The sequence below is a fragment of the Sciurus vulgaris genome, assembly GCF_902686455.1.
Source record: "Sciurus vulgaris genome assembly, chromosome: 11".
In the NCBI taxonomy this organism is placed as follows: domain Eukaryota; kingdom Metazoa; phylum Chordata; class Mammalia; order Rodentia; family Sciuridae; genus Sciurus; species Sciurus vulgaris.
This window is the reverse complement of record NC_136472.1, coordinates 83,534,980-83,561,320: the sequence shown is the minus strand read 5'-3', so window position 1 is coordinate 83,561,320 and position 26,341 is coordinate 83,534,980. Positions and strand designations below refer to the sequence as shown.

Below are 26,341 nucleotides of genomic sequence, written 5' to 3'. Positions count from 1 at the left end.
TTTTTAACAAATAACTACACAGACTCATATATTCTAAAAACATTGTACCAGCAACTCCCTAGTTTCTGAATTTTCAGCATTACTTGCCAAGATTATCCAAAACTAACTCCAGGCTCCAAACTCCTCCATGTTTCCTTCTTTTGGAGATACCTCGGGGTTCCTCTAGTGTACATATTCCCATGGTACAGCAAGCTAATAAATCTAGCTTTGATTACAAATGAGTTCTTGGTGGTCTTTGGCCAATGGGCTTCACCAGTAAAAATGAGTTAAAGCGTTTCTTTTTCATTTTTTAAAAATATTTTTAGTTGTAGATAGACACAATTCCTTCATTTATTTATTTTTATGTGGTGCTGAAGATCAAACCCAGTACCTCACACGTGCTAGACAAACACTCTACCACTGAGCTACAATCCCAGCCCCAAAGGGTTTCTTTTTAAATGAAACACAAAAGTTCTACCTTCATATGAAAATGTAATGAATCCTATATGCTATACATACAGACTAGTAACATTACCAGTATTAATCAGCATTAATCATGGCAATTTTATTAAGCAAAGAACACTATGTGAATCTGTATATATAAAAATTGACAGCCAACCCATCTTAATTGAAAAATTTTGTTAATCATAGAAATACTCCCTGAAAATGATTTTTCCATATCTAAAAGTACATGTATCTGCTGTTTTTTAAAAGTTCCCAAATTTTGAGATAGTTGATTTAAAGTTAATTGCTCTAGCAAACCAGTGTGAAAATAAATGAAAGATTACACATGCAATATCATCTGGCACACTATTATTGTGAATAGGCTTTATTTTTAAGTAAAAAAATGAATGATAGCCAAAACAAAATGTTTGTCTCTGAGTAGTATTTCATTCTTTTAAGAGGGAGAAAGTCACTAATAATAAACATTTTCATTTCTCATTGTTTTTAATTATTTATAAAGATTTTAACTAGCTTCACAGTTACTAAGCAATTTTTAAACTTAGTCTCCATGATCCTTTTGACTTCATGCTTAAAATGGAGTTGTCTATCTTCAAAACATGACAAATTTCAAAATCCATTAAAAACCATTTTATTCAAATTATGTTTTCCAAAAGAGAGGGTTCTGTGCTAGTCGTCTTTGAAAGTTTTCATACCTAGAAAAGAAAAACCATAATATTTATAATATTACAAGAAAATTGAAATAGGATCTTTCATAATCTTCAAAATCTTATCATAAACAATTTTGTTATTTCTATAAAGCTAAGAAATAAAGCTAATCTAGAAATTCATTATTCTTGTAAAGAGAGAGCAAGCAGTGAGTTAAATACCAAAACAGTTTTGATTAGCTTTTATCAGAGCCCAAATGATATGGATTTAATAACTATTCATCTTCAGCAAATTTAAGTACTAGAAAGGACCTATGGGGGGGACAAAAAAAAAAAATCAAGACAACTCCTCTCTCATTTCATGAACAGATGAGAATAATGTGCTCAAAGTCACATAGATACATCGTGACAAAACTCAAACCTAGTATATTCCTGTGCTCTCATGCCACACCAGGTACCACTTTCAACAAAACACTCTAAACATCCCCCCACCACTCAGATATTAAAAGTGAAAAGAAATACTTATAAAACAAAACCATGGGGAAGAAGGGGAAATAGATTTATTAGTCATTCATACTCAGAATGTAGTAAACTACCTTCATGTACCCTGTACATGCAGACTTTCTAAACAAAAGGAAAAAAAGTTTTGATTGATATTTCAAACCTCATATATAACACTTCCAATTCAAAATATATAAAAATGTGTGTGTGTGTGTGTGTGTGTGTTTTAGGACCTCCTTATCTTTACAAATTCAAAATGGCTACTATATAACAGAACATTGAGGGTACAGACCATTGCTGATCTGAATGTATACACATTATTGACATGCAAAAACATTAATGTATGTTGATGTCCACAAGAGAAAACATTTAAATATTAAAGAATAAACAAATTCACAGGCAAAATATAGTTACCAAAGCCTTAATATTAGGGACCAAAAATGCATCATACCATTTCAGAACCACATTTGCTGGAATGAACATTTCAGATGGACTCGGTGTCATCTGGGCCTGAGAAACAGCAAATGATGAAGCAAAATTGTAGAAGTTGTCCAACATCTTTTGTGTGAACTGAAAAGTTAATCATTAACAGATTAATGGGTTATATTAAATATTCTATTCAGGCCTCAAGAGTTTAAATTAAAACTATTTCTGCTTTAATGATTTTCAAAACTGCATGTTTTAGGACATCTAATGCTGAAAGCTAAGTGTAGTCACAAAATGACACCGAGGCATATGTTATTCATTTTGAAAGAAAAAGGAAATTTTTTTCCTTCAAAATTTGTTTATCTCCACATCTGCATCCTGTTCCCCAAACATTACTTTCCTCAAATCAACCCAATTCTCATATAAAATACTAACCATCTCTAAGAAGTTCTTTTCTTTTTTTTGACAGAGCTTAAATATTAATAAAGGAGCTACAGGTTACCATTATAACAAAGAAAAGAAAGGTAGCATTATTCCATTCCCCTTGTTTAGTTTTGGGTTTTTTTTTTGTTTTGTTTTGTTTTTTTTGGTTATTTTGTGGCGGGGGATGGGGGGCATACCAGGGGGACTGAACCCAGAGGCTCTTACCTGCCCTTTTAAATATTTTATTTAGAGACAGGATCTCATGGAGTTGCTTAGGGCCTCACTAAATTGTTGAGGCTGACTCTGAACTCACAATCCACCTGCCTCAGACTCCCAAACCACTGGGATTACAAGCGTGCACCACCACACTCAGTTTCCCCTGTTTTTTAACTTGTCTCTTAAAACACCCAAATCTACAAATGTCCTCCAAGACTCCTTAGTAGAAGCTAGAAGTAAATTCATTCATATTTTCTGAGAATCAAATGAGTTTAAACACTAAATCTAAAGGTAAATGAACCAAAAATAGTACCACTTTCTGTTGACTCAAAAATAATCTTCCCTGCATCACTTTCTCAAATACACAAAACCAGCTCTTGGGGCTAACTCTTCTCTATACAAGAATTGTCTTATTATGGCTTTAAAAAATGTTGAATAATATGAAGGTAATACAATCCTAAAGACTCTACTATCAAGGTACTTGAATTAATATCAGTGTTCAGTAAGGTCATTAGTAAAAAGGTCACTATCAGGAAAAAAAATAACAGCAAACCTCCACACCAGTGACAAAGATTTTAAAAATGTAACTTTAAAAGATTCACTTTAAAATATGAACAAAGTCTGTCCAATATCTAGGAAAAAAAGCTAAGATAAGCTGGTAAAACTTTGTGGAAATTATTATGAAACTGTATTGAAAGGCAGAAAAGAAAACAAAAGGACCTGTGTACTATGTTCAATGGAAAGATACACCATGTCACAAATGGGAAGAGTTAATGTGTGAGAAAAAAAAAAAAAAAGGTAGCCAATTCTCCCCCAAATCAAACCTATCATTCAACAATACTTCCAACAAAATTCCAAGGTTTTTCATGGAACTTGACAAGGTGATACTATTTAATGAACTCAAAGCTTTTTGAATTCTTACACAGAATACCTAATCTTATTTTGAGGAGTAGTAGGAAGAACTTGGCCTACCAGATATTAAGACTTACTGGCAAATAAATGAACTGGAATAATAAAAGAAAGAGCCCAGAAAAAAAACCTAAACATAGGTGACATATTATATAACATGATATATAACAAAGGAGCTACTCTTCACTGGGGGTGGAGGGTGGTGGTAGCTGGGGCAAACTAGTTCTCCATAGGGCAAAAAGTGAACTTAATCCCTTCCCTAACACACACAAACGTAATTCAAAAAGTAAAGCTAAAGCTTTAAATTATTAAAGGAGATCTTCATATAGACAGAATAGGGGGGAAAACCCATAAATCATAAAGGGAATAACTAAACAACTTTTCTACATGAAAATATGTCTGTATGCAAAAGATACCATGAGCAATAGTAAAATACAAGTAACATGCTAGGAAAAAATTGTAATGTATGTGCAAAAGATTATTACCCAGAACACATAAAGGCCTTATTTCAAAAAATAAAAAGTACCAAAAGTAACTGGATACAGCAGTGCACATCTGTAATCCCAGCAACTTACCAAGAAATACATACAAATATGATATTCAAATTTTCACCCATTTGTCAAATTTTGGAAGTCTGATAAATACTAGTGAAAATGTATAAACATCAATAAATATAGAAATTTTTAAAAATGTGGTTCATTCATATAATTTTATACTATACAAAATTAAATTAGATCTATTCTATGCATCAACATAGATAAATCCTAAAAATAATGTTGAGTGAGCAATGGCAAATGGTAGCATACAATACTATTTATATTCATTTGTAAAACAGTAATTTCTACAGTAATGGTGAAAAAAAAATACCAAATACAACTCTACAACAGGCCCACAAAACAATCAATCCATACAATAAAAATAAACAAACAAAAAAGGAGGGAGCACTCTAAGAAGGATGATTCCAAGACAAATTTGAAACTGATATGTTTAAATATATTGTGACACTTCACATTTAGTAGAGTTTAGTATAAATTAAAATAAGAAACACAGAAGTCTATGCAAAATAAAAAGATGAGGCATTTGTTAACATAGAAAAATGACAAATTAGGTAAGAAAATACATGTAATTATTGTACTACACATGGTTTAGTTCTGAAAAACACTTGGTCATAATACTGAAAACTTTGAACTTTAACAAAAGTCTATATTGGGAAGGTGGGAAGAAATGGAGAGAGAGAGAGAGAATGTACATGCCTCATATTCACATACAGAGGCACAAGAGTGAGGGAAGTAAAATCACCACATTTCATACTGGTAATAAGGCAATGGAAAAAATCTAGCACAAAAAATTAATAAATAGCAGATTAAGCAAGTTTAATCTGATAAATGGAAGTAATAAACACTAGAGGAGATAGACAAAAAAAGAAAGAGGGATGTTGAAACTGCTTCTGAGGAGCAGGAGTAGAAGACAGATATAATAGAGAACAGTTGTTTTGTATATAAAACTATTTGACTTTCTAAACCAAATGCATGTACCACTCTAATAAAAATTAAGAGTAAGAGTGAATATACCATAATGAATGCCACCATCGTGCACACCCTTTAAGAATGGGGTCCTAACTAGAATAAGATACATTCCAAGCTTGTACGATTATATCAAAAGGAATTCTACTGTCACGTATAACTAAAAAGAACCAACCAATAAAAAAAATTAGTAGCAGGGGCTGGAGATATAACTCAACAGCAGAATGCCTGCTTAGCATGCACAAGATCCTGTGTTCAATTCCCAGCATCAAAAAGAAAAATAAAATCAGTGGTATGACAGGATATATGTTAAATTTAAGGGGAAAATATAATCCACTATAAAGAGAATATATAAGGAAAAGGGCTACTTTATTCCATCTCTCCCTCTTTAGCTATTTCAGAAAATGCCTGGCACACAGTGTCAGTATGCAATAAATATTGGTGGAATATGTAAGTTATTCCCTGTACTTTGTGTATTTAAAATATTTCATACTAAAATGTTTATTATAAATACATATGCTTTATAAGAAAGCATATACAGTAAAAAGTTTTACTTTTCTCCAGGGAAACTTAACACTTTGGGGTGTATTTTCCAGACATTTTTCTAAATACCATCTATGTGAGATACTATAAGTATTGCTCTCTTTGGCATGGCAGTTTATTTTTTAAATAATTTTTTTAAAAATTTGGGGTAGGGTGAAAACTGAACCTAGGACCTCACTCATGTTAGGCAAACACTCTGCCACTATGCTATATTCCTGGCTCCTGAACAGAAAGTGTCATTCTTAGTTCAATCCATTCTCAAGAGATTATGTGACAAATCTGCTTTTAAATTCATGACGACCACAAATGTCAAAAGTGTGCTCTTGGTACTATGCAATAAACCCTTAAACTTTCCCTAGTTCATTCATCCTCTTTCTTTCCTAAAGGATTTATAGCCCTTTTAATTTAAATTTCCAATATTTCTTCCTTTCTCTCAATCTTAGCTGGTTATCTTCCTTCTTATATCACTAAGCAAAGAAGGAATCAGGAGAGAACTGGCACAAGTTCTCATCACCACATCCACCAACCTCCTGTACTGTTCCTGTTCCCATAAATCCATTACCCTTGCTAAGGTGAACACCTCCACGTGTGCTCCCTTTTCTACTAAAGGCAAGTACTTCATGGGCTGGGGATGCACCTTAGTTGTAGAGTGCTTGCCTAGCATGTGCAAGGCCCTGGGTTCCACCTGAGCAACCCCCACCAGAAAGAAAAAAAAAAAGATATTCCACTCTGCAATTTTCTACTCTCCTAAATCATCAGACTTTCCCCTCTTAACATTAAGCTGAAATAAGCCAGGCACAAAAAGAGAACTACTGCATGATCCCACTTACATATAGAATCTAAAGTAATTGAAATCATAGAAGCAGAGAGTAGAATAATGGTTATCAAGAGTTGAGTGGTGGAGGAAGGGAAATAGGGATACATTGTTCAAAGGGTATAAAGTTTATGTACAGCACAGAGACTATACTTTATTATTTTATACTTGAAATTTGTTAAGTGGTTAGATCTCACATGTTCTCACCACAAAAAGCTTGGTAAGTATGTAAGCTAATACACATGTTAACTAGACAGATTTAATCTAGTTGGATTTAATCATTTTACAAGTAAACATATATCAAAATATCACCTTATACACATATGATCTTTTTTTTAAATTATTTTTATTAGTTTTTTTTTTTTTTTTTTGCAGTGCTAGGGATTGAACCCAGGGCCTTCTTATGCATGCTAGGCAAGCACTCGATCAACTGAGCTACATCCCCAGCCCTTTATTAGTTGTGATGAACCTTCACTTCTTTATTTTGTATATGGTGCTGAGAATCGAACCCAGTGCCTCACACATGTTAGGCAATTATTCTACCACTGAGCCATAACACCAGCCCATACACTGTATAATCTTACTGTCAATTACACCTTAATAAAGTGGGGAAAAGATGAAATGTGTATTACCTGAGTGAATGAATCAACTGATGATACAGCAGCATTGCCTACAGGAGTCTGTTGAGCCAGACTGTCCAGTAATTCCACTGAAATTCCAATCTGAGCAACGGATGGAGTTCGGACAATATTCATGGCTCCAAAAGGATGTTGGCTTCCTTCTCCTGAAAGAAATTAATATGTGCCACATATTCCAAATTTAACTTGCATTCACATTCCTCTGGAATTTTTTATTTCAATGTGAAAAATCTCTGGTTTCTAGATAGCAAAAGGTTTTCTTATATTCACATTTTTCTCTTTTAATATAAATGCAAAAGGCTACTTATTATTTTTAGCATACTAACAAAGTATGAGTTAAAAGTTCTCCCCCAGAAAAATACTACTTTTCTAAATTTGTCAAAAACTACTACAGCTACAATCAATAACAGGATGAGGGAAAAAAAAAAAAAAGAATTAAAGACTTAATTCTGCATGATTCTGAAGGAAGTGTACTTTCAAAGATTTTTAGAACTAGTTTTAGAATTCTGATTATTCTACTGCAGAAAGATCTTTAGATTGCCATTAACCACTAATAAACATAGCATGTTTTACCAAATGCCATGGAGTCTAACCATTTAAAAGCTGATATCAAATGGATGATAATGAAATTTGCAGTTTACTCATGAAAAATATTTAATAACTTTTCCCCTTTGTTCAAAACTATTAAGTATACACCTAAGACACCATCTCCAAGTGCCAGCTAACGTCTTCAAGTGATTTTGAATTAACATCTTATGTCCTCTCATTTCAACTTGAAGAACTTGAACATTTCTTTACATTGCTGGTCTGCCAGCAACTGCTGTTTTTGTTTATCTGGGAATGTCTTCATTTCTTCTTACATTTCTGATAGTTTTGCCGGATACAGAATTCATGGTTGACAACCTTTTTCCTTTCAAAACTTCGTCATTCCATTACTGTCCAGATTTTATTTATAGTTTCAAAATAGCTAAAAGGATCCTTGGTATGTGATGAGTTACTTCTCCTGATGCTTTCAAGATTCCCTCTTTACTGTAATGGTTTAATTACGTCTTCCTGTGAAGTTGATCAAGGCTCAATATTCATCCAAGCAGTCTACAATTCTGCCCTAGTCTCCACTTCCTGCTGTGGAGAGCCTAAAAGTCAGGCTGAGGTGCAAGCTTTGGATCTTCCTGGTTCCATCTGGAGTGTGTACATAAGCCAGGGCATGTATATGCCCTTCCAGATTCCCAAGCATGTATCAGAAAACTTCAAAGCCCTTATTCTCCAATGCTTCTCATTCTGGTTTTTGTCCTAAGCCTACTCCAACTGCTGTCCTATGCCTTGGGAGGCAATGAATAATTTATGCCTATAAATATTTTTTGGCAAACATCCCCAGGGTAGTCACCTTACCACTGGAAGAATTCCTTGCTAGGTAAGTTAAAGCAAGACAGGGAACCACCAAATATATCAAAACCAGATAATTAGCCAGGCACGATGGCACATGCCTATAAACCCAGCAGCTCAGGAGGCTGAGGCAGGAGGATCACAAGTTCAAAGCCAGCCTCAGCAAAAGTGAGGTGCTAAACAACTCAGTGAGACCCTGTCTCTAAATAAAAAATGTAAAATAGGGCTGGGGGATATAGCTTAGTGACTGAGTGTCCTTGAGTTCAATCCCCAGTATCCTCTCCCCCAAAAAAGTTAATTACAATTCCTTGTGAATAAGATCCATTTGCTCCCTGTACCCATAACAAAAATGGAGACATTTTTAAAGTTACCAATGAGCTGAGGACTAGGGTCTGGAACCAGAGTAAGTTAAAATGTCAAAAAGCTCACTGTTCCTACTGCAATTCAGTTTTTACTTAGGTTCCTCTGGTTGCTACAAGCTTTTGGTTAGTTGCTAGAATTCTGAAAAAGTCAATTCTGATAGCTTTTGTCAGTTATTTTGTTGCTTTTATGGAGGGATTTTGGAGTCCCTTACTCTCCTACTTCTTTGTTTTAAACCTAGAATTATGTTAAGTACAGAAAATACACTATCTGCCTCACAGGCTCCAATGACCCCAATTAATGAAAGAAATCCAATACAAACTTCTGTTGCCTTCATTTTCACCATGCAGGAAGTGACACACCCAGGCAGAAAAGAGTGTCATATCTCTGACTTGCATCTTTTACCACACACAAGTAAAACTGGCTAATTCTCATTGTAGAGATGGGATTAAGAAATCATTCTTTTTCTTCTACTTTAAAGTTTTCTGGTACAATGACAACTTAAGGAGGGAAAAAGACTCAAGTGTCTTCGATGACCTTTGAATTTTCAAAGATATCTACTATGTGATAAAATTATTCCTTTAGTCAATCTTACTCTCAAATTGGCTTGACACAGTAGTTCATGCACTCCAAGTACAAAGGTCCTTATTTACAAACCATGAAGTAAAATAAAATACTAGGAAGAAATATTAGGAAACAATTTACAGACTTACAGTTAGTATTTACTTTGGATTTTAAATCAGAACAGCCAGAGTAAGACGATAAATTACATTGAATGTTACTGTCAAAAAATTAAACCCCAACAACTCAGGACACTGAGGCAGGAGGATCACAAGTTCAAGGTCAGCCTCAACAATTTAGCATAGCCCTAAGCAACTCAGCAAGACCCTGTCTCAAAAATAAAAATAAAAAGGACAGGGGATATGGCTCAGTGGGTAAGTGTCCCTGGGTTAAATCCCCAGTAACAAAAACAAACAACAAAAAAACTAGCAGAGCAAGCAAAACATCCAGCATATTCTTAAAAAACAGAACACACATTATATCAAGTTTTCAACAACATTCTAAGAGTAAATGCAGCAGTTTTTTTGTTTTGTTTTGTTTTGTTTTTTGTTTTTTTGTACTGGGAATTGAACCTAGGGGCACTTAACCTTGTGCCATGTCCCCAGCCTTTTTATTTTTTATTTTGAAACGGGGTCTCACTAAGGTGCTTAGGGCCTCACAAAGTTACCAAGGCTGGCTATGAACTTGTGATCCTCTTGCTTCAGCAAATACAGCTGCAGGAATTACAGGCAAGTACATCACAACTGGTTGTAGCAGCTAATTTTTAAAGATTGTTTCTCCAGGTGTCCCTCCTCCTTGTAAGAGCCTAATACCAAACAAAATGCAAGAGAAAGAAATCCTACAGAAAGCTAGTTCTTTTTAATCTCAGTATACAAGGGAAAGCAGTCATAATGGAACCTTTTAACAAAGAATGGTTAGAAAGAGGGGCTCAGTGTATAACTCAGTGACAAAGCAAGTCCCCCTGGGTTCAATCCCCAACAGTCCCTCCCCATCAAAAAAAAATGTTCAGAATAGATGTTGCAAAAAACCTTTATTTGAATTTTAATAAGTATTTAAATACAGCAAAACTAGATATCCATTTCATGTTTTCCCTATTTTTAAGTTATGTAGGTGAAATGGGCATGTCTTCTAAATACAACTACTCATTGACCATCAAGGATGAACATGAAATATAACCATCTTATAAATTTTATAAATAAGTCAGATCTCTAATAGGTTATAATTTATGGTTACATCCTGTTTATTTCTGGCATATGCATTGTCAAAATGCAATACTTAAAAGCCTGAAATTTTGAAAATTTTAATGGCTCATAATTTGTTCAAGTAAGGATGGCCAATCTCTGATCCATAATTTATAAAACACTCTTATTTTTATTTTACAAACAATATTTCCTTTCAATCACCTTTGTATATACACCCACTTTCAGCATTTTTTCCACTTACAAACCCTATCCAGTTGAATTTAGAGCCCAAATATACAAGAAAGAATACCAACACACATCCTTTTAACACATGTCCAAGATATTATTAGAAAATACTGTGTGAAAATTTCTTCTTCTTAAATGCCTAAGTAAAATACCATATTTTCTTTTGGTCCTTTGTTCAATAATCAATTACTTAGTTGAGTAAATTCAGAAGACATCTTTATCTGAAGATTCATAATCTGATATGTTGCTTCTATGAATAACTTCACCATCATTAGTCTAGACTATATCTAGCTCCTTGGATTTCCTTTCTGATTTTTCTAATAATTGTAAAATATCTTCAGTCAATTTTTTCTCTTTGCCATTATGAATGAAATACAAAAAGTATTAACTTCATATTCTATTTAATAAAAGTTAAAACCTGACCATAAAGATGGTGCCTACTATCTCCTCTTACATTTCTTAAAAGTTAGCATAATCCTTCAACCAATGCAATGTGAAAATGAGATGAATGACAAAACTGCACAGACCAAATCAGGTCCACGACCAATTTTTGTGTATGACCTGGGAGCTAAAGAATGGTTCTTAAATTTCTAAAGAGTTGTTTAAAGAGGAATCATAAGCCACAGAGACAATTTAGGGGCTATAAAGTCCAAAACTGCTTACTATCTGATCCTTTACAAAAAAGTTTGACCACCTTTGCTCTAGGCAATTCCATCATTCTTCCATTTTTAACATTTTAGCCCTTTTCCTTTTAGTATAGTTGGGAATTGGTAAGTAATAATGAAATAATTTCCTGGTTGAAATAAAATGCTTAAAGATACAGGAAAAATAAGATCACTAATATTTCCAAATGCATTTTAGGTTTATAAAATGATCCAGTGGACCTATAAGGTAACTGCAAAATAAAACGAAGTTTTTTCCTATTTAAAAATATAAATAAATGTTCTCTCTGTTCTTTGGAAGAACTCTACAAAAGAATAAAACTCATGAAATAGCAATCCTTCTGATTTAAAGAGCTCAAAGAGGAACTAAAAGTTCACAGGTTAAGATAAAGTAGGTACATAATATCAAAGGAATGAGGACTAAAGAAAATTTATGGCAAAGGAAAGTAATTAAACAAGCAGTAGTATTTGAATATGATTGATATATGCTGTGAAGTAACATAAAAGCATCTTAATTATGCGTGTTTAACAGTGTTCTTAGTATTGAATATAAAAATTTAGAAATCATATATTTCTAAAACCTCTTGGCTTCATTTTTACTGATAACAAGACTGAAATTCATTTTTCACTAATGCACATTCTAAGCACTGTATGACTCTCAAAACTTTGTCACCAATAAATATCTCAGTCAGATAAAAAAATGGTAACATATTTGATTGCAACATGTCTGATTTTAGACGTCTGAAATGTTACTATTAAAGAAGCATCTATCACTGTGCCATACAGAGCACAAAGTCAAAACTATAAACAATCCCTACTTTCAAGGAGCTTACACTCTAACAGAGGGAGCAAAAGTCACTAAATTGTTCTGAACTGGTTTTATTATCTGGATGATTTCTAAGAGTACTGACATTATATGATTTTATAAAAACATTAAGAACCACTTATCGGGGCTGGGGTTGTAGCTGAGTGGTAGAGTGCTTGCCTCACACGTGTGAGGCACTGGGTTCAATCCTCAGCACCACATAAAATAAATTTTAAAAATAAAGGTATTATGTCCATCTACAACTAAAAATATTTAAAAAAAAAAAAGAACCACTTATTAAACACCAACTGTGTGCCAGGTACTATTTTGCATACATAAATATTTTTATTAACTCCACTTTACTGAATTTTTCCTTTAAGGTTAAAGATCTTGGTCATCAGTACACACCCAGAACTGGGTGTGGTGGTGCACACTTATAGTACCAGCTACTCTGGGAGGTCAAGGCAGGAGGATGACTTGAGCTAGGAATTTGAGACCAATCAGAAACAAAGAAAATACCATCTCAAAAAGAAGAAAAAGAAAGGGAAAAAATAATAATAAATAATAAATAATAAATAATAAATAAATATCTCTGAGATTCAAAACAGAGTCAAAACCAAAGTCAAAACTTATTCCAGTTCAGTTCATTATTCTTTTTATATTAAATTCTTCAGTCTGAACTCTTAACTAATTTTTATTCATTACTTTACACTGAAGCCAGTCAAAAAATGTCACAACGTAAGAGGTTCCCATTCTCACTAGTTCCACTTCATGTGACTAGACTAAAGCATCTTGGTGTTTTTGTTGTCCTTTCTAATCCCCTTGACAACCTCAACTCTATTTTAAAACAAAAACTGAATTAGTTTAAATGTTTCTTTCTAGTAACTGAGCTGAAGAAGTGAAAGACCATAAATGCCAAATGTAGAGAAACTAAAAGCAATGACAAAAATATTGCAGCAAGACCAAAAAGAGCAGAATCATAAAGAAGAAATTCAGACAATGATTTATAAAAACTCTAATTTTAACATTTTGCAAAAAAATCTTCTTTTTAATGTCATTGTTAAGAACGACAAAGCTAAGTAATTGTGCCAGATCAAAGATGTAATAATTAAGAGTGACTGCATGTTCCTGAATGGATCCGAGATGGAAGTGCAGGGTAGAGGAATAGCAGATATTATTGGGACAACTGAAAAACCTGTAATGGGAACTATATATTAGATAAGAGTACTATAATTCACATTAAATTTGTTGAATGTAATCACTATACTATGCTTACATAAGAAAGAGAACATTGTTGACCTAGGAATTACATACAGATGTACTTAGAAAAAGGGAAATGATATCTATGACCTACTTGCCAAAGTTTCAGAAGAATACAAAGATAAATAAAATATAGCAAAAACTGAAATGAAAAAAGTGTAAAGAATTCTTTGTACAATACTTGTAATTCTCCTCTAATTTAAAAATTTTCAAAATAAGGCTTTCTTAAATCCCTAATGCAAAAAAAAAAAAAAGACCAGAATTGAGATTTTTAAATTTTAATACCAAATTAACAATACCTCACAATAGGGATGTAGCCAAAATAAAATACGGTAAAACCCAACTATATGGTGCCTAATTTACTCTAAAGGCCTAAAACATAAAACATTAGTCTTTTCTCATAATAAGAGTATTCTACAAAACTCTACTACAGTACTCATTCATATAAACACATATTATTCTCTCTTATACCACAGGTGAATTGATAAACTATTTCTTCTTATTCTGTTACGTATAATTACATATTAAAGTGCTACAGACATAATAAAATATATTTGTAAAGCTCTACATAAGTGTTTTTATATCTGACCTAATGTCCTACTCCCCCACCTGCTCTTCCAATCTTGGACTCTTCTGTTTCCCATTCTCCATATAATTCTCCACTGTAGATGTCACTGGAATTCTCCCTGACTGAGGCATTGAGCCATATCCTCCTTGTCTCTTGAAACACTTTACAAATAGTTAACCTACAGAGAAAAGGAAGGTTTTAAGTTGAACTTTGTGTGTATGATGTATGTGCATGGGGCTTAAATAAACTCTTCAAACAGTATATGAACTCAACAAATATTTATCTTTGACAAACAAATGCATATAAATATGCACAAAGATACATATTGTAAATATTTTCAGTTACTTATTTTTGGTAAGGGAAACTACTTTTTCCTTCCAATTTCAGAATCAAATTTTTAAACCATAATTTAACAGATACTGTTACTCATGTTCCTGATATATCATGAACCAAAACTTCTTAAAGTTAACATTACATGGCATTTTATTATTCTTAAATGTTATAGCTTTTAACAGATGAATAAGTTGTAATAACCAGAAATCAGTATTCAGTAGACCCTGTATCTGAGTGCTGAAAACAAGGTTAACTTTCTTAAGATTCTTAAATTTTAATGTTACAAGGCTCAGATACAACTTTCAGAACACAGGTAAGACATTTTAAGAAAAAACTTCAAAAAGCACTGGAACAATATTGATATGAAACTAGAGAAAAATATTCAAGTATATGTAAAAAATGAATTTGTAATTCTAATTAAGGGCACCTTTTATATTAGTGAGATGGACATACATCAGAAAAGCAGGCTATCACCAGGCACAGGGCTTTGTTGAGAAAATTAAAGATGTATCTGTTGAGTAAATTCTCAGGACAACTGGCACATGTTCACATAATGCTTCTCTGGACCAAATGAAGTCAAAACAAAAGTAAAGCAGGGCACAGTGGCACACACCTATAATCCAAGCAGCTCAGGAGGTTGAGGTAGGAGGATCACAATTCAAAGCCAGCCTCAGCAACCTAGGGAGGCCCTAAGCAACTTGGCAAGACCCTGTCTCAAAATAAAATATTTGTTTTAAAAAAAAGGGCTGAGGATGGGGCTCCGTGGTTAAGTACCCCTGGATTCAACCCCTGGTACAAAAAAAAAAAAAAAGTAAATAATCTTTTTGCCTCTGCTATTCAACTCTAAAAGATATGGAAATTATACAGTTTGAGGTAAATACAAAGATACCTAAAATGGAGATTTTGGCTTTCTGTTATCGGACTCTCTTGCTTGCCTATCAAGAGCAGTATCATTAAACTCTGATACTAAGATGATGAGAATGATAAATATCTTTAATTCAAAATAAAGCACCAAAATGTGAATTCTGCCCTAAAATTTTTGTCATTACATTCAGAATTTCACTACATGAACTGATAAGCAAGGAAAACTGAAGGTAAGACCCTTTATAACCAAATCCAGTTTCATTATAGAAAATATAGATTAGATTATTTATTTATAGATTATTTCTACTATATTATTTCTTATTATTCTATTATTATTATTATTATGTTATTTCTATAATGTTAATTATGGAACACTGTAAAAAGTTAACAATGACTATTATAATCCCTAGAGGAACCATTAAAAAACTAATGCAGCCAGGCATGGTGGCATCTCCTATAATCAATCCTAGAAGCTTGGGAGGCTGAGCCAGTAGGATTACAAATTCGAAGTCAGCCTCCACAACTCGGTGAGGCCCTAAGCAACTTAGCAAAACCCTATCTCAAAATAAAAAATAGAAAGAGGGCTGCGGATGTGTGGTTAAGTACCCCTGGATCCAATCCCTGGTATGAAAAAAATACTAACACCAAGGACTGTAGTTATAATTCAGAAGATATATAGATTAAAAATTACACAATCCTAAAAACAAGAAAAAATATACAATCCATATAAATGCCCAAAAAGGGTTGGGGGGAGAAAGAAAGAAAATAAGCAGCAAAATAAAAATATAAACCGAGGCGGGGGATATAGCTCAATGGTGAAGTATATGCCCAGTACATGCAAGGCCCTGGGTTCAATCCCCAGTATTGGGGGGAAGAGATACAACCTAACTACATATGTAACATTAAATATTAATGGAGTAAACACCTCATTTAAAAGATGGGGGTTATAAGAATAGGTTCAATCACAATTTCCTAAAGTTATTTCAGCAAGACTCTCTCCTATCCTAGGTTTATTCAATATACTGAAACTTAAACCCTCAGGTTTGACAGGGTATCTCAAAGGTTGAAAAACAGGAATCTATTACAAGCTCATCTAATTTCGTTATTTTAAAACTACCATTTCCTAGTAAGAATACTGTAATTTTTATATATAAATTAAGAATTCTAATACTTTCAACATTCAAAAAGCTCTTTTCAGAAAAACTTACAGGTTTAAAAACAAAAAAATCCAAAACATTTTAATAGCATTTTACCATTTAATGTTGATATATACTGAATCTCTAAATATTTATGCTGATTTAATATTCTCTAATAAAACACTGTGCTTTACCATCACAAATATTGCTTGAAATTTCAGTAAAAAAACACACCTCTAATCCTCTAATACCAGCAACTCAAGAGGCTCAGCCAAGAGTATCTCAAGCTCCAGGACAGCCTCAGCAACTTAGCACAACCTGTCTCAAAATAAAAAGAACTGGGGATGTAGCTCAGTGGTAAAAAACCCCTAGGTTCAAGCCCCAGTACTAAAAAAAAGTTGTTTTTCATAGATAAAACTATCAATAGCCATTTTATAATGGAAACAATTTTTTAAATGAAATGAAACTTTTTTTAAAAAAATCAGAATAAAAGAACTTGTCAGAAGCTTTGGGTTCAATCCCCAGGACAACAACAAACAAAGTATTATTGTCATGTAAACCTATTTTCTTATACTGCATCAAGGATCTAGAATTACTGAGATTGGGTTTCAGACTGTTTTATGTAACTCCACCAAAAAAAAAAAAAAAAAAAAAAAACTGTGATATTATTTAAAATTTCAGTTACAATAATTGGGTTAACTTTTTTTTTTTTTTTTTTTTTGTACCAGGGATTGAACCCAGGGGTACTTAACCACTGAGCCACATCCCCAGCCCTTTTTATTTTTCTTTTTGAGACAGTGTCTCCCTACATTGCTTAGGGCCTCACTAAATTGCTGAGGCTGGCTTTGAACTTGTGATCCTCCTGTCTTAGCCTCCTGAGTGGCTGGAATTAAAGGCATGTGCCACCATGCCTAGCAGGATTAATTTATTTTTTATTGCAAAATATTCTCCAGATTGGATGAAATGACACAATAAGGAAATGTCTGGGTTCATATGACCCTAGAGTGCTTCCCCAACCTCCTAAGTGAAACAAGAGAAAGGCAGCCAAAGGCAACACAAAAAATGACAGGAGAAAGTACTTTTCACTGTTCCCAAAGCATCTCCCGCAGGGAATGTTGATCATAAATGAAAAAGGGATGTTGTGATCCCATTCCAAACTCAAAATGTTGGTAAAGCTATGAGAAAGAGAAAACAAAATAAGATTTGAACAGTTAAATGAATAACTACAAAATATCTACAAAAACAACCAATATGCCCTGGTCTACTAGCTAATCACCAAGATTAATCAATGCATATGATTAAATAAACCAGGAAAATTCTATACTTTCAATTGTTATATAAACAAAACCTACCACTTTATATTGGAAGTACTATAATCAGGTCCCAAAGACTTGTCAAACCCAAACTAAAACTGTCTTTCTCTCTTTCCCTAATTAGTTGCTCCTACTTCTGTACTGCTTGTTACTAAAAATATATACCAGTATCTATGCAATCGTTCTACCATTTCCAACTGGTATTTTTTATTAAAAAATTAGAAAAGTATCTATTTCCATTTCTTTTTCCTTTAAAATCAATACATAAATATTCACATGTATTTCACTTTTTAAAAAAGCAGTTTGAGAGCACCCAAGTGAGGATCAAGTGAAATTCTCAATGATGGATGCACACAAAATCATTCATGACATTCTTTTAAACAATGATGGACCCACCGCATATCCATTTGGCAAAGAAAAGAAAAAAGAATTTCAATAGTCACCCTGCACTAAACATAAAATTCAATTCAAACTAGATCCCAGGTATAAATGTAAAATCTAAACAATAAAATTTCTTAGAAAAAATTCTTGTGACCCTGAGTTAGGCAAAGATTTCTCATGTCACAATAGCAAAAGCACAATCCAGAACAATCCAGAAAATAACAAATTGAAAACTTGGACTTCCTCAAAAATTAAAAACTTCTATTATATAAAAGACACCATAAGGAGAAAAGACCAAACTAAGACTGTGAAAAAATATTTTCAAAATCACAAAACTGATAAAGAAATCATATCAAGAAATCATATACATATACACACACATACACACATATATATATATATCTATAAACACATATATATATATACACTATCTCAAAACTCAAAAACAACCTAATTTTAAAAAACATTAAAAATTTGAACAGACTTTCACCAAGAAAGACATACATACAGCAAAAAGGGCACATAAAAATATTCAATATCACTGGAGACATGCAAATTAAAACTATAATCAGATACCACTACAGTAAAATAATACTAAAACTGCTAAAGCTAACTATACCTACTGTTGACAACAAAGTAGAGGAACTGGCACTTTCATACACTGCTAGGTGAAATGTAAAACAGAACAATTATACTGGAAAGCAGCTTTCTAGTTTCCTAAAAAGCAAAATACCCAAGTACTATGATCTAGCCCTCCTCAGTAACCTGAGAGTGTATTTCCATGCAAAGATCTATACATGAATATTCAAAGCAGTTTATTTTTATGAACCAAAATCTAGAAATAATCCAAATGCTCTTCAACAGGTAAATGAATAAACAAACTGTATTATATACATACAATGGAATACAATCTAGCAATAGAGGAATGAGCTATTGATATACCCTGCAACATAAGTGACTGAAAATAATTACACTGAATAGAAGAAGTCAGGTGAAACAAAAAGTACATACTGTATGATTTCATTTATATAAAACTATAGAAAATACAAACTATTTTATAACGACAGAAAATAAATCAGGAGTTGCCTACAGTAGGTGATAGTTAAGTTCATTATCTTGACTGTGGTGATAGTTTCACAGGTGTTAAGATATGCCAGAAGTTATCAAACTGTATACTTCAAATATGTGCAATTTACATCAATTACATCTCAATAAACCTATTAAAATCTGTTAACAAGGTAAACTTTCTTTATTCTTTGGAAGACCTCTTATGAAAGGATAAAAGCCATGAAATATCAGTATCTGCTGAAAAAGTAAACTAAAGCCAGGTATGGTGGTGCACACCTGTAATCCCAGCAATTTGGGAGGGGGAGGTGGGAGGACTGCAAGTTCAAGGTCAGCCTCAGCGAATTAGCAAGGCCCTAAGTAACTCAGTGAGATACTATTTCAAAATTTAAAAAATAAAAGTAAAAAGGGCTGGAGATGAGACACAGTGGTTAAGTGCCCCTGAGTTCAATCTCCAATACCTAAAAAAAGAGTAAACTGAGAAATTTAAACTTACAGTCTCATGGATTCTGACATTATATCAATGCTTAAACTACATCAGATATAAATCAAATGCACATACACATCCATGATTTCATAATTCTTTTAAAAGTAACAATTACCTTTGAAGATGTCAGAGAATCTTATGCTATAGAGAATCAAGTCATTTTTTTGAACATTCATATATAATGAGAAAAACATCAAGCATCTATGCCGCTTTATTTATACTAATTCTACCTCTGAAACTCAGGTAGATATATGTAGCATATCACACTTCTCTTTACGTTAATAAACAAAATGACAAAATTAGAATATCACCATTCTATCCAGGCATGGTAGCACATGCCTATAATCCCAGAGACTCAAGAGGCTAAGGTAGGAGGCTCACAAGTTCAAAGTCAGCCTCAGCAACTTAAGGAGATCCTGGCTCAAAATTTTTTTAAAAAGCAGGGGAGGTAGGCAGGGATGTGGCTCAGTTAAGTGCCCCTGGGTTCAATCCAGTGTGTGTGTGTGTGGGGGGGGGGGGGGGAGGATGAAAGGGATCATCATTCTGAACCTTATTAAGTTAGTGAATTTAGGTACTACATATAAATGTCTACTAATTTCACACAGAAAGAACCAACCACATATGTGATAAAAGAACACTTACCCACCAATAATAATTCTATCAAAAAATGTTAAAAATCAATTCAAAAAAAATCTGGTAAAACCTCTAAATCCAACTAGTTTACTGGAAACAGAAACAAAAGAACACATTAAACCTTTAATTTTCATAAAAGATTTTTAAGACCTAACAACCAATGGAACTATAAGGATCTTTTGTGGATGTTAACTGAAATTATTTTAAAACTTTATATAATCATAAAAGTTTTGAGGCCACTGGAAATCTGAACACTGATCACAGATATTTTACTTGATATTAAAGAATTATTGTTTATTATTAAGTGTGATCACCATATTACAGTTTTTTTAAAATACTTTAACCTCTTAAAGACACATAATATATTTATAGATTGCATGTTGTGATTCAGGAATCTACTTCCAAATAATATGAAAAGGAGAATTGAAAAGGAACCCAAATGAAATGATATTATCATTTTTGAAGCTGAGTGATGGGTATAATATTCCACTTAATCTGATTCTGCATATGCTTGAATTTTCTACAATGAAAAGTTTTTTAAACTTATCAGTTAAATTTACTCTGTAACTATTTTCTGTACATAGATATAAAGATTTCAATTACCAATTTTAATTTCTTTATAGATACTATGTCTCTTTGGGACTTCAATTTATTCTTGAGTCTTTTTTGTTGTTGTTATTTTCAAGTATTTACATTATGGCACCCAAACTTTTTATAAAACTATCAAATAGGTCTGTGACCTAAGCATATTAAAAATTGCTGACCTATTTAATTTCAAATCAGTTTGTATGACATACAGCTTTTCATAATCCATACCAATGTTTCCCATACAGACTCTGCTTTGTGCCATTCTGAGCACACGGTGCTTTCCAACTTTTTGTCTTATGCTGATTATTACCCACAGCTAGAAAACACTGCCCAATAAATCTCTCACGGGCCTGAAAAACATGCTTGTCTAAAAGCTCCAACATCACTTCCTCCAAGAAACCTTTCCCAACCTATTTAAGAGTTAATAGCTCACTTCCTCATCTATGTTTCTTTAGCACTTAACACCCACTATTAGTTTTCATTTTTCTAATTACTGTCCTATAGAAATGTCTTATTCTATAAGACTATGAATTATCTCAGACAAAAAATAATCACTATCTTTCAGTTCCCATAGTAGATACCCAAATGTTTTGTTAAATATATAAACATGTTATCTATATGTTGCCTAAATATAGTTTTTCCTTGGACTCCATAGACACTATCTACAAAAATTTATACTTACATTTTAAGAGTTTTCAAATATGTTCATCCAGACTTAAGGGAACCAAAGATTCAATGGGAGTGACACCTAATCTAAATCCATTCTCACATTTCTTCACAAAATATCTCAAAGTATAAAAGTGAGGATTACCTCTATGCAATGTCAACAGAACCAAAATAAGAACAATTGGGAAATTAAATCTAAGACTTCAAAAATCTTAATAGAAGAAAAGAGCCACTCCCATTCAATTTCCTATAATCTACCTAGTTTATTCATTTAAAACACAAATGTGGATATTACAAAACATGAGAAGATCCTCTCCTTAATAAAACACACAGAAAAATCCAAAGAGAATAAATCCAGTAGTTCTCTCCAGGGGCAGAGAACAGGAATGAGGAGCCAAGGAAGCCTTTTACTTTTTTCAAATGTTTCTGTATCATCTGCTTTTTAAAAAATAATGGTATGTATTACTAGCAAAAAACACATAACAGTTTAAAAAGCTATCATCTCATGTTGGGCTAGTTTAGAAAGTTTAATTACAGAACTATTTTAATATTATTCTTACCAGATTTAAGACCTGAAATTTTGAAGATGGCACTTGGTTTCCCATTCGTGACAAATCCTAGGAGTTGCCATACTGGCATTCCATTTGAATCAGGATAGGAAAAGTAGACAGATCCTCCCATTCCCTCAGGAAATGGGATCGTTCCCAGCATAAAAACCACAACATGGTTGATATTTTCATAATCAGGCAAGTCAAAAACAAATTTATCCTCTGCCACTTGCTGTGCAGCTGTTTGTACCTAGAAAATAAAAAACTCCTCTTAGTTCAATAGTTTGATGAGTTTCAAAAACCCTTATATTATCACTATAAATCATGTCACCAGCATGGTCAATTATCATGATTATATGAAGTGTGTTTGTCTAATCTGGTACTCTTAACTATGAATCTACCAAATATGCCAGAAAGGGATAACTTTATAAGGGTCCAAAAATACATATTTAGGCTTAATATGATCACTTAGCAAATGCAATCTTTTTAAAATACAACCACATTCTTTCAGAAGTACCCTGAAAGAATTTTACTTATGTAATAAATAACTACAACTTCAGAATTTTGTAAAAATGAAAGATTCTTCAAATCACATTACCAAGCTTGTATCATCCAACTTAAAGGTCTACAACTTCAGATAATTAAATGATTAAGCAATCTAGAAGTCATTAGTCAGTCCTCAATTATTTGAAGATTTTGTATTTGCAAACTCAGCTACTCACTAAAATTTACTTATAACCCAAAATCAATGCTTACTATACTTCTACAGTCATTCATGGATACTTTTATGGATAAAACAACAAAAATTTGAGTTCCCTGATTCACATATTCCCAGCTGAGGTAGAACTAGGATATGCAGTACCATGTTTCAGCCTGTATACTGTAAACAAATATTTTTCAGTCTATTTGGTGCCATGTTTGTTTGCATTTTACATTTTTGTCAGTGATTTGCTATTCAAAATGGCCAAGATTTATAAAGTGCTGGTTAGTGTTTCTAACTGCAAGAAAACTGTGAAATGCCTCACAGAGAAGATGCATGTTGTTAAACTAAGTTTTGTTCAGGCATGAGTTATGCTGTTAGACCATGAATTGAATATTAATGCATCAACAATGCATATTAAATATCTTTTTGATGTTTATAAAAAGGAACATATAAAAAAGGTTGTGATAGGTTGATTAAAAAAAAAAAAGGTTGTAACTAAAAGTTCTCTGGATGTAACCCTGCAGCTCCACAAGGAGCAATGAGCCAGTATTTACCATTTCAGTGGTCATGCAGACATTAACTACTAGGAAAAATGAGAACTGACTATATATAAAATATAAAAATTCTTCATTAAATTCGGTATGTGGGAACATAAAAGTTTCCCCTTCAGTCAATTCATAATCTAATTGCTTTAAAACTGAACATTAATTTATAAACTAAGATGTTAAAATCTGAAAACTCTACCCATATTTCACTGCATAATCATTGCTGCTGCAATTATATTCACAAGTATTCAGTGTATCCTAATCTTGCACCAAAGACGGTTTAGTGATAAAAGATTTTTAAGTAATACCTGAACAAATTTTTTAAAAAATGCTTCACATAATGTTCACTCCCCTCTATTTTGAAAAAAATAAAAATTGCACAAGATCTGCAATGATTATTCAGTGAAATGTAGTACTCTCAGAGAAAAAATATATATACTTTTAGAAAAATACTGGTATTGCTATTTCATATCCATTCCCAAAGAGAAACATTAATTTTGAGAACACTCAAGATAGATAGGCTGTAAAGAATTTATATACAGTTTGTTTGGTTTTTGCTTGACAATTACTCTGCACCAAAACACAAAATTTGAATTATTACTACCTTGAAGACTAAATGATCAATTCTTATTTACCTGACTGCAATTTATTTTGTTAGTATTTGCTAATTGTTATCAAAATCTTTCTTCTCCCCTCCACAGTATCCTATCTAGTATTATAAAGAAACTTATGAAAAATATATTGCTATATAATTTATAATCTATATAACTGTACATCTATCATTAAATAGATTGCTATATAATTTGTAATCTCTTAGTTACAAAGTAATATAAATTGCCCTAAAATTAAATCCCAAGATGCTAAGGCTATGTTTTTAAACTCAAATTAATTTCCCTCTTCTGACATTTTGACTCAACTTAAAATTCTCCATTTTAAATGTAGAGAATAAAACAAATGAAGAATAAAAGTATAAACCAAACTGCCAGTATGAGTATTAAATTCAATTTCACCAATGTATAGCACACATATAATATTAGGGAGCATGGAAAACTGTGGTTATTAGTCTTGAATAACCATCATGCAAAATAAATACTTTTTAAGAGTCAACTCTGTACAAGACACCAGACATCCTAAAAATCTGTACTGACACTCTAATCCCTGACTTTAAGAAAAAACACTAAAGGAATGAAAACTAGGTTCATAACTTGAAATACATGGATTTTCTCTCTGGTAATAGACTAATATAGGTAAGTTCTGGGATGCTGCAAGGTCTATTTGCCCTTCATTTTATTTATATATTCTAATATTACAGAATTTATAAGTCAAACACCCACTTCCCACAAAAAAATAAAATTGTCTTAATCAGGAGTGGTGGTGCATGCCTGTAATCTCAGGGACTCCTGGAAGTTCAGGCAGGAGGATGACAAGTTCCAGTTTGTTCTTAGCAACTTGCAAGACCCTGTCTCAAAAAACAAAAAGGACTGGGGATGTAGCTCAGAGGTAAAACACCCCTGGGTTCAATCTCCAGTACCCACTGCCCCATCCCTGTGCAAAAAAGAAAAAAAAAAATTGATTGTAAATAAATCCCTACTGAATATCCACCATAGAGAGTAAGTACTGGGTGAATAGACAGATATTACTGTAATTAATTTCCTTCCAAATTAGTTGACAACATGATACATGGATTCCATATAGCTCTTTTATTCTTTAAAAACACATTTTAAATGTCATTCATTAATGACACTCACTCATCTAAGTGCCACACTTCTCCCAAACTGATCCAATCTCCCTATCAAGAGCTGGGTTAAGCCAAAATTATCTCACCAGGATGACCAACCAGTATCCCACAGGAACCTCCCAGTCATTCCAGGGACAAACTTTCTGAGGCCAGTAGTCTTTGTAGTTTCTTAGAACAATGCATAGAATACAAATTTAATACTAAACGTTGACTTAAAAAACAATTCAACAAAGGGGCTGCAATATTTAACAAGCCAGGGAAAAAGAAAGAAAAAGAACTCTAAGTAAAAGGTGTCAAGTCTAAAAGGGATGTCTGGATAGTTTATGCAGAAGCAAACAAGATTCACCCTCCAAATTATTCCTAAAAAATTCTAGGTGCTGATCTCATTAAATTATAATGATTTGGCAAAGCAGTTTCTTCTCACCAATAAGAAAACATTTTGCTCTCATCCTTCTCTGATTTCCTAAGACATGGCTCACACATAAATTTCAGGCGTTTCTATCAGCCAATTTCCAATTAAGCATATTTTCACCTATTCCAAAGGGACCTAACAGATATACAATGCCGGAGCACCTTAATCTCTGACAGTCTGCGAGAAGCTGGATTAAAATTTCAAATTTATAGGTTCAGGCATTTATACTGCCAATAGAGCTTAAGTTCCTCAACTGCAAAATGGGAATAATGGGTTATGAAGGTTAAATCTCAAGTGCCTAATAAACGCTACCCAAAAAGAAACTGACAAAAAGGGTGTACAGTACTCGGCCCAATACTTCGTTCAAAATGCACCCTCAATAAATGGCTGCTAATATTGTAACTACTGGACAAGTAAATTTGAACAGTTGATAAAAAGAGAGCATCCCAGCGTCCCAATCCCCACCCCACACACCCAGCAAAAAACTGACAGAACTGGTTACACTGCGTCTCCAGTACCTGTGTCCCACCCTGCTCCCCGGGTTCGCTCTCTGCATCCTGACCCCTTCCAGATACCACCCGGCCCCATCCTCACCAGCCTCCCCGCCACCAAGCAGCCAAACATGGCGGCGGCTCCGCTCAGCCGGCAGGAACCCGAAGCCGGCGACTAGCAGTCCGGTGGCTAGCGCCCTTGAGGAGCCCAGGAACCTTCCAAACTTTACGGAAGGGAACTTGTCCCTCCACTACATAGCTGCAGGTCCAGTGACAAGAACGCCTTCTGTCCCCACGACCTCTGACCCTGCTTCCCACGGCAACAAGTACT

At 33.3% G+C, this 26,341-nt stretch overlaps 1 protein-coding gene across 1 annotated transcript; it reads right to left on the bottom strand.

Annotated features, from left to right (window-relative positions):
* Positions 1-1,056: 1,056 nt before the first annotated feature.
* HIKESHI (heat shock protein nuclear import factor hikeshi) lies at positions 1,057-26,341 on the bottom strand. Its single transcript, XM_079105629.1, has 5 exons — positions 26,114-26,341; positions 22,134-22,371; positions 7,076-7,227; positions 2,041-2,159; positions 1,057-1,136 (listed from the first exon to the last, which is right to left on the bottom strand). The coding sequence occupies exons 1-5, from the start codon at positions 26,141-26,143 to the stop codon at positions 1,082-1,084; spliced, it is 594 nt and encodes a 197-aa protein (XP_078961755.1). The 5' UTR covers positions 26,144-26,341; the 3' UTR covers positions 1,057-1,081.